Raw genomic sequence first — 9,636 nt, 5'->3', positions numbered from 1 at the left:
TACCATATACTGCAATACATTTTATTATTTTTGTACTGAGGATCGAACCCAGTACTTTACCACTAAGCTACATCCCCAAAATCCTCTGCCTCAACCTCCCAATTTGCTGAGATTACAGGTGTGCACCACCGCACTTGGCTGTATTATTATTATTATTATTTTTTTTTGGAACTGGAGATTGAACTTAAGGGCACTTAATCACTGACCCACATCCTCAGCCCTTTTCATTTTGAGATAGGGTCTCACTAGGTTGCTTACAGTCTTGCCACATTGCTGAGGTTGGTCTTGAATTGGTGATCCTCCTGCCTCAGCCTCCAGAGCTACTAGGATTACAGGTGTGCACCACGCTCACCTGTAAAAAGTAATGCATTACTTTTTTGGAGAAGGGGTATCAGGGATTGAACCCTGGGGCGCTTAACCACTGAGCCACATCCCCAGCCTATTTTTGTATTTTATTTAGAGACAGTCTTGCTGAGTTGCTTAGGGCCTAAGTTGCTGAGAATGGCTCTGAACTTGCAATCCTTCTGCTTCAGCCTCCCGTGCTGCTGGGATTACAGGTGTGTTACCACCACACCTGACTGCATTACTTTTTAAAAAATATTTTTAGCTGTGGATGAACACAATATATTTTTTTATGTGGTGCTAAGAATTGAACCCAGTGCCTCACACATGCTAGGCAAGTGCTCTACCACTAAGCCACAACCCAGCCCTGCATTGCTTTTTAAAAGGAAAAATAATCCCACCAAAAACTACTTATTCGAGTAGTTTTTTAATTTTAATTGGTCTGAAAGCTATCACCAAGTTGCTCTCTTACTTTCTTTTAATTTGAAAAGGATGTGAGTCACAACACAAAATTAAGATTCCCTAAAGGAGATGGAACAATTAGCATCAGGGACAAATCTCCAGTGACTAATGAATGCATTTAATGAGCAAACACCAAAGTGGAGTTAGAAATAGCCCTTCTTTAATCTTAGATCTCAAAAAAGAAGAATGTCGGGCACTGTAAACACCAGAGGGAATGGGAATAACCGTGTCATTTTGTGACTTATCCCACCCCCGTGTCTTCCTGTGCTGTTGGTCTCTGCTCTCACCTCCTGCTGCACTGCCAGGCATCTCATCCAGACACGCCACCTGGGAGCACCTGTGGTCTCCCAGCCACTCCACTGCCCTGCAGCTGTCAGGTTTGTCTTCCTGCAACATCAAGCTCATCTGCTCTGTCCCGCCTAAGAAGACCACAAGCCCCTGGGGTCTCCAGCCCCTTTGCACTGGCCCAGCTCACGCCTGCTCCGGCTGCATTCTCTGGGGAAAACTCCTTGACTGACAGAACCCATCTGACGTTGCCTGTCTTTGGTTGGGCCACTGCTAGGTGCTGACACAAGAATGAGAAGAGCTACCTCTTTCCCCTTTGGGTGGTGGCTGGGGCACAGCAGCTACGAGCTACTGGTGTTGTGGAAAGTCCCAGGCTTCTGAGTGCAGCTTCTGGCGGCAGCTCCAATGGCTTGGTGGCAAATGTGGGTTTGGGCTCCAATCCAGGGGCAGGAGCAGCTCCGGATCATAGGCGTACAAACTTCTTTTCCCTAGCTTCCCTCTTAATCTCTCCTTCAGGCTTCAGTCCTTTTAAGAATTTTTGTAGCCAATCTCTGACATCAAACCCTTTCCTGCTTGGCATGTCTTTCTGACTTGCCACTGACTGATACACACTACAACTAAAATTACATAAGTGTGGACTTAGAGTAATGTTACAATTGATATTTTAATTTTTATAAATGGAATAAGCAGGACTTAGGGATTTGTTTTTCTTGAAGAAAGCAAACTGTTTGCATTTTGCGTCCTTCATGTAAGGTGCAAGAAAACAGTCTATAACTGACTCTATAAATTATACAAGGAAACAGCAATGAAGTTATTTATTAATCCAGGACATGAGTTCTCTATGGGCTAATTATGCTAATATTGAGCATCTTAAGTTATTCCTTGTGGGATAACAATTGACAAGTAGTTATGATGTATAGATTGTACAATTTACAAATTATAATAAATATGGGCAGTTAGTAGTAGACTCCAAACTTCCTCTTGTCATTTTTGAAAAAAGGTTCGATGATTTACTATAATCCACTAAGAAATGTCTAAATGGGAAGAAACAAAAGGATATTTTATATGTCAGTTTTTAAAGTAGAAAATGGTCAGATAAACTATTAAACTTAACTGTAATGATAAAAATGTACATTGAAAATTAGCATTTTAGACATTTGGCTAGGAAGAAACATATTTTAAGGGTAACTAATTTATTTCCTAAATCAAAACTCTCCCTTTTTGAAAAAAGTAATCTTATGCCACTGAGCACAATGGACTGGAAGTGAACATTCTTAGTTACTGATGGGAATGAACAGAATGTAAGTTTATTTTAACTCGCTTGATCTACACAGAAAGAGCAAAGAAACGTCATGTCAGGGTTACTAGAAATAGCAAAACATGACCAAAGTAAACATTTTACCTTATGTTTAAGTTTATATTTACTTATTTTTAAGTAAATATAGGAATGAAAATTAATTTATGTGCATATTTTATTTACAAAAAATTTAACAGATCTCTGAACAGTGAGATTTTGGGACTCAGTTTAACCTTGTTTGCTCTTTCGTGAGGCCTCTTCTTTCTATAGGTAGGGTACATACGTGTCTTAGGTACTTAGGAAGAGAAAATATTAAAAAAGTAATCACTGTGAGCATGACAGTAATCTGTGCCTTTTAAAATGTACTAGCTCTTCATTTGCTTCAGTATGAGAAACTGCACTTCCCAAGAACGCGTGGCGCTGGAAGCGCCGAGGAGACCACGGGACTAAGGCCCACCTGGGCCAAGCGGCTCGCCTAAGTCATCTGCTGCCCGCTGGCCCAGCTCAGAAGAGAACCAGGCCTCAGGACTTCTGGGCCAGGACTCCAGGCGAGAAGGGCTGCATGGTGACATTCTGGTCAGAGGTGTCTGCACACAAAGTGGTGGTGCTCTCAGATTGTAAGGGAGCCCAAACCTTCCCACCGCCTAAGGACACCTCGACTGTCATGTGCAGGGTGAAGCATGACTCATGTTTGTGGGAAGCTGGCAAAAAATCCCACTGTGCTGCCAGCTGTATAAAAGCACAGCACATGCAATTACGGACGGTACACAGGCTGACGATGACAGTCAACTGTTATGTTTACGTGCTTACTGCACACATGCTTCTGTCACTGTTTTAGAGTGTGCTGCACAGAGCAGCCTGCCACACTGTGCTGGCAGCAGCCTCACACACCTTGTGCCTTCCATCTCCAGACCATACCAAGAGACCCCCGTCAGCAATTCACTCAGACCACCTGGGTTTGGGCGAACACATTCCATGACGTTTGCATAACACGTTTCTCAGAACTTAGCCCTAAGCGATGCAGGATTGTACACACACGTGTAAAAAAACATTTATGTCCAGAACGCCAGGGTCAGTTTCAAGATCACAGAGGTGGGGATGGTGTCGGCTGAGAGCCTACTCATCGCCAGCCTTACCTGCAGGACTTCCCGGGGAGCCGCGTTCAGAGGCACAGGTTTTCCCCAGTGCTTTGAATACTCAGTTATCAAGGCTGAAGCTTCATCTAAACTGTGGAATCAGAAAAAAAAGGGAGTTGTGAGAAAGCCCTGGGGGGGGGGGGAATGTTTGCTCTCTTCATTGTGGGGATGGCTTCCCAAGTGTAGAAGATGTCCGTATTTATCAAACTGCGTACTCCATCAATCAGACCTCTGAGAACGCACTCGTTCACAAATGACAACACGTAATGATGGCTGGATCGCAAGGGTGAACAAGCAGAAAGCATCCCCGGTGTGGTGATGGGACAGAGACGCCTCTCGTGACCAGTAGTTGGGTCAGAGGCAGGAACGGACCGGTGGCCACACAGTCCTGACCGCATGCTCCCCTTTAAGGCACCAGCCTTCTTCCATCTCCTCTTCACTTTCCTGTCCGCTCCCAGTTCTATCCTAGCAGCTGACTGTTTCCAGATCTGAGAGTGCTGGAAAGTGAGACAAGAAGGCTGAGCAAAAGTTTTGCGTCACCCAAAGCCGTCAGCACTCTGAACAGGCATCCCAGGACCAGGGCGGGCTTGGGGCAGGACTGAGACTCATGTTGTGGGGATTTAGAAAGCGGGTCTAATCTGATTCCAAGTCCATGCTTGGATGACAAAGGACAAGATGACTAACTTCTGGGAATGTGCTCTAGTTTAGTATTTATTTTTTGACCAGGGATTGAACTCAGGGGACTCAACCACTGAGCCACATCCCCAGTCCTATTTTGTATTTTATTTAGAGACAGGATCTCACTGAGCCTTGCCTTTGCTGAGGCTGGTTTGAACTCGAGATCCTCCTGCCTAAGCCACCCAAGCCACTGGGATTACAGGTGGGCGCCACCATGCCCAACTTTTAGTTTAGTATTTGTAGCTATTAATTACAACCACACAGCTCTACAGTTGTTTCACATTTTCCTCCAACAAAGATACATCTTAAGGAAATTCAGTAGAAAGTTGTTTGCCCAACATTTCACAGAAGGAAATATACAAGTGATCAACAAATATATGAAAAAGTGCTCATCATCCCTAGTAATTAGAGAAATGCAAATTAAAACCACCCTAAGATTTCATCTAACTCTAATTAGAATGGCTATTATCAATAACACAAGCCAATAAATGTTGGCTTAGATGTGGGGAAAAAGGCACACTCACGCATTGCTGGTGGAATTGCAAATTGGTGCAGCTACTCTGGAAAGCAGTATGGAGATTCCTCAGAAAACTTGGAATTGACCCACCATTTGACCCAGTTATCCCACTCTTTGGTTTATACCCAAAGGACTTAAATTGAGCATACTACAGTGACACAGCCACATCAATGTTCATAGCAGCTCAATTCACAATAGCTAGATTGTGGAACCAACCTAGATGCTCTTGAATTGATGAATGAATAAAGAAACACACACACAATGGAATATTACTCAGCCATAAAAAGAATAAAATTATGGCATTTGCTAGTAAATGGATGGAATTGGAAAATATCGTGCTAAGTGAAATAAGCCAAACCCAAAAGATTAAAGGCCAAATGTTTTCTCTGATAAGTGGATGATGATACATAAGGGGTGGAGGTGGCAAGAGAAGAATGGAAGAACTTTGGATTGTGTAGAGAGAAATGGGGTGGGAGAGGGGAGGGAAAGGAAAGATAGTGGACTGAGACAGACATTATTATCTTATATGATTACATGAATGGTGTGAATCTACATTGTGTACAACCATAGAAATGAAAAGTTGTACCCCATTTGTATACAATGAATCAAAATGCAGTCTGTAAAAATAAAAATTTAAAAAAGGGAGGGGGGAGAAGAAGGAAAAAAAAGAAAGTTGTCTGCCCAATTAACTTACCTTAATTCGTTTGCCAAATAGTGTACTAGTTCAGTGATGTTGTTGGCATTTATCATATGCAACTTCAACATTTGGAAGTACTTTGTCTTTGCCAAAATCCCAAACTCCTTCTTATTTATGACATTATTCAAAATCAGATTTCTAATCTACAGGATGACAGGTATCATTATATTAAAAATGTGTAAATTTCCAAGTCTTTATTCAGTGCTAAGACTTTCTGACAATCAGAAGTTGAACTAGGGCTGGGGTTGTGGGTCAGTGGTAGAGCACTTGCCTAGCATGTGTAAGGCACTGGGTTCAATTCCCAGGTCCATGTATAAAGAAACTAAAAAAATTAAGATCCATTGACAACTAAAAAAAATATTAAAATAAAAAAAAAAAAAGTTGAACTATCACCTATGTTGGGACTAAGCCTGTTTTTGGAAGGGGTGAAAAGGGGAACACTTTGGCCCAGCATAGTATACAATAAATAAATAGAAAGTTATTGTTAAGCACTTTGGGACTTTTAATGAGAAGTCTGTTTACAATTACAAGCACTTAAAGCGACAAATTTTCCATTGAACACAGTAGTAAACAAGACAGCCAGGACCTGTCTTTTGTTTCTTTTTTCTTGTGGAGCTGGGGATTGAACCTAAGGGTGCTCTACAACTAAGCTATATCCCCAGCCCCTTTTATTTTGAGACAGGGTCTTGCTAAGTTGCTCAGGTTGGTCTTGAACTCGCAACCCTCCTAACTCAGCCTCCCTAGCTGCTGTAATTATTGATGTGTACAACCATGCCTGGCAGGGTCCCTACCTTTAAAAAAAAAACAAACTACTTAAGTTTAATAAACACAAAATAATTTTATATATTAACAAAGAGCTGGAGATAGGAGTTTCCTGCTTAATCTTCTTTTGGGGAAAATGATTACCTTCTTTTGGGTGTGTGTTTGGTGCTGGAGATGGAACCAGGGCCTTGTGTATACTAGGCAAGTGTTCCACCACTAAGCCACATCAGCCTGAAGAGGATTCCCTTCTAGGATCAGATTTTTCATAGCAAAAAGGAGATGAAAATGCCTCTCACTTGATGTGAAAATCCTGCTAATTGGCCTTCACTCATGTGCTCTTCTAACTGCTTTAAGATGATCTGAGGATTGCATGAGCCCAGAAAATTCTAGAAAAAAAATCAAGCACAATTTTAAAAAGTATTATTACTATCAACTTCTGGAATTGGAAATTTTCATTTTTAACTCAGAAATATCTTAAACATTTTCTAATATAGGAAAAAAGTCACTTCCATTGACCAAAAATTACTGAAATAAGGAAAAAAAGTATTTTACAATTACTTATTCCAAAAGCCAGAGCTGTTTATCAGGAATTTTGTTGTCCTAAGTGCTAAAGACAATCTATTTAAACACTGAAATGTTGAAAAGCAATAAGACATGCGTTTATGAATAATCAGAAAAGAAAAAAATGTCAAAGACAAGCACAGATGGCTTTTAAAAAATGCAATTAATAGACCAAGTGACAAATAGAAAACATGCATATTCATTTATATAAATCTCTATCTACTGCCTTATCTACTGGGGAAGAAATAACCGAAACATTTCAAAATGCTTTGTTCTATTTGTTCTTGTATTAAGGGAAATGAGGGTTAGTTATTTTTAAAAGTTCTCTCCTCAAAATGCTCAAGGCTTCCTTTGTTAAGAACCCACATTTGAAATCTGACTCTCTTATCTCTCCTATCCAGCTGCTAAATCGGGCTGCCCTCCTCTGGGCCTCCCCATCTTGTTCAGTGTCATTGCCCTGTCTTGTGTTCTTACCCTCCAGCTTCTGCGGCCTACCCACAGGTTCTTATGTATGGATCAAGTGAGTTAAAATTCTACTCAAATGCAAGAGCTTCCTGGGAGTTTTCCTTTCTGCCATCTCTCTCCTCTGATCAAGTGTACATGAGTTAATGGTCCTTCTCAGATACTGACTTTATCACTTTACTTGTTCTTCCAAGAAAATCAATTGTTCCCACAGAGAAAGAAGTCTTTCAAGACATCCCTCAGGTGGACCTCAATCTGTCTTTCTGTCTTACCTCCCACTCAACCCTACACAAGCCTTCTGCCTCACCCACACTGACTTACTCATGTTTTATAGGTTTGGTGAAAAGAAAATGTGGCCTTTTGTGAAGGATGTGCCATGTGAGACCTTCCATTTCCTTGGCAACCGGAGTACAATGTGCGAGATACCTTAATTTGCTGGTGTCTTTTTTCTGAGTGGGGCATGAGCATCAGACAAGCTAATGCAAAAGCGGGAAGCTCCAACTGGAAGTACTGCCTGGCGATTCCCATGGTGTCGAGATCACTGGAAACCGGACATCTTTAAGAAAGAATGTTAATCAGTTACAGACCTAACAGACTTCCTAAACTGACTGGCCCTCCTAGCTTTCCATAGACGTTACCTGTCCAAACTTTGAACAATCTTAGACCTCAAAGCACTGATAGTAATATGTACTTAGTGATGGGTAACTCTAGTGTTTAGTGGCACTCCACACAGAACAAAGAAATTTACCAACGGGAACACAGAACACTGTCCATCTGCCGTGATTGTGTCTACGGATGCATAAGATAAACTCTTAGAGACCCAGAAACCTGTGAGACAACACTGTAGGATTTAGGGTAGTCACAAATGGCACGCTACACTTATATTTACAAAAGGTACTAATTTCAGAGGCTGTCGAGGAGTTCAGTTCACTATGGAACTGGAAAGCACTACATAGGGAAGCAAACACTGCAAAAACTAAAACAATTTTTTTCTATAAAAATAAGCATTACACTTGACTTCCAGAGAAAAAGGAATTACAGTCGTCCCTCCTTATCTATGGGAGGTATATTCCAAGACCCTCAGAGGATGCCTGAAACCACAGAGAGTACTATGTAGATATAGATTTACACATTTAGATAGATATAATACGCATTTAGGATAAAGTTTAACTTATAGATTTGGCAAAGTAAGAAATTAGTAATAACAATAATAAAATAGAACAATGAGAATAATATATTTATTCACTTATAATGAAACTAAGAGCATCCCCACGATTGCACTTTGGGGCCATTAGTAAGTAAAATAAGGCTTCCTTGAACACAAGCCCTGTGATACCAGGACAGCTGATCAGATAACTGAGAGGGTACTGGGCGATTGTGGCTGGGCAGGGTATGCCCATGGGCAGGCTGGACGGAGAGAAGATTTACATCCTGATGGGGAGGCATGAGCCCTCATCATGCTGTTCAGAATGTGGTGTAATTTAAAAATGTATGGATTGTTCCTGAAACATTTCATTGAATATCTTCAGACTAAGGTTGACAACAGATAACTGAAACCACAGAAGTAAAACTCAGCTAACGGGGGGACCACTGTGCTGGTAGAGAGGTCTCCTAGAAAGGAATTTTTCTTAAAAAATATTTTTTAGTTGTAGATATACACAGTATCTTTATTTTATTTATTTCTATGTGATGCTGATTATGGAACCCAGCGACTCACACGTGGGAGGCGAGAGCTCCACCACTGAACCACAACCCCAGCCCCTAGAAAGGAATTTTACAGGCAACGAATTCTACTTTCTTGGAAGGAGGACAGACATTTTACTTACTCCAGGACAGCGATGAGACTCTCACAGCAATCTGATAACTGACTGGGTCTTAAAGGACAAGAGGCTGAAGATAAAAAACAACAATGACGCACGCAGGCACTCAAGTACAAAACGGTACTGTCAATGTTCCCAAGGACAGAAAAGTACCTGAGAGCAGTGGGATCTGTATCACATGCTGCCAAGCTTTGCTGAAGTAGGGAACCTGCAGACACAAGCGCGGTAAAGAATTCATGTCCAGGGCATTATGAACTCTTGGCGCTGCAGCCATGTGACTGTACACACGTGTGTTCTGGATGCTAAGACCCAAACCAAAAACTGCTTTCACTGTGGTGGAGGTCATTAAGATTCTAGGATCATTTTCTTCATAACTGTATACTTCAGGGTCTTTTTATATACTCTTGGCTGAGTCATTTGTTCCATTTGTCACAAAGTGTCAAAATTCAACTCAGAAAACAAAATTATTTTGTGTCAGACATCATGTCTGGGCCACAGGAAAGGAGGAAGGTGACATGAGAAGGAATTTCAAGAAAGTGAATAAGAATAGACTCCCAAGGGCAGAGGAGTGCTTAAGTGACTTCTGGCACACTTTACTCCATGCTATGAAGATTATG

The 9,636-nt window shown here is 41.4% G+C and overlaps 1 protein-coding gene across 6 annotated transcripts in view; it reads right to left on the bottom strand.

Moving 5' to 3' along the window:
• Positions 1–1,288: 1,288 nt before the first annotated feature.
• The window catches only part of KNTC1 (kinetochore associated 1), an 80,888-nt gene continuing 72,540 nt past the window's right edge, over positions 1,289–9,636 (bottom strand). For 4 of the 6 annotated variants that reach the window (XM_079149477.1, XM_079149474.1, XM_079149476.1 and 1 more), the window contains 6 exons: positions 9,173–9,227; positions 9,026–9,089; positions 7,626–7,755; positions 6,473–6,562; positions 5,412–5,557; positions 2,763–3,613 (listed from right to left, as the gene is read on the bottom strand). In XM_079149477.1, coding sequence (XP_079005603.1) covers positions 3,439–3,613; positions 5,412–5,557; positions 6,473–6,562; positions 7,626–7,755; positions 9,026–9,089; positions 9,173–9,227 — 660 coding nt within the window. In that variant the 3' untranslated portion in view covers positions 2,763–3,438. Of the gene's footprint in view, positions 2,124–2,762; positions 3,614–5,411; positions 5,558–6,472; positions 6,563–7,625; positions 7,756–9,025; positions 9,090–9,172; positions 9,228–9,636 lie in introns of those variants that run through there. The other 2 variants (XM_079149478.1, XR_013765456.1) reach the window with 2 other exon arrangements.

This window comes from Sciurus vulgaris, assembly GCF_902686455.1.
Source record: "Sciurus vulgaris genome assembly, chromosome: 8".
Taxonomy (NCBI): domain Eukaryota; kingdom Metazoa; phylum Chordata; class Mammalia; order Rodentia; family Sciuridae; genus Sciurus; species Sciurus vulgaris.
This window is presented reverse-complemented; position numbering and strand designations above follow the sequence as displayed.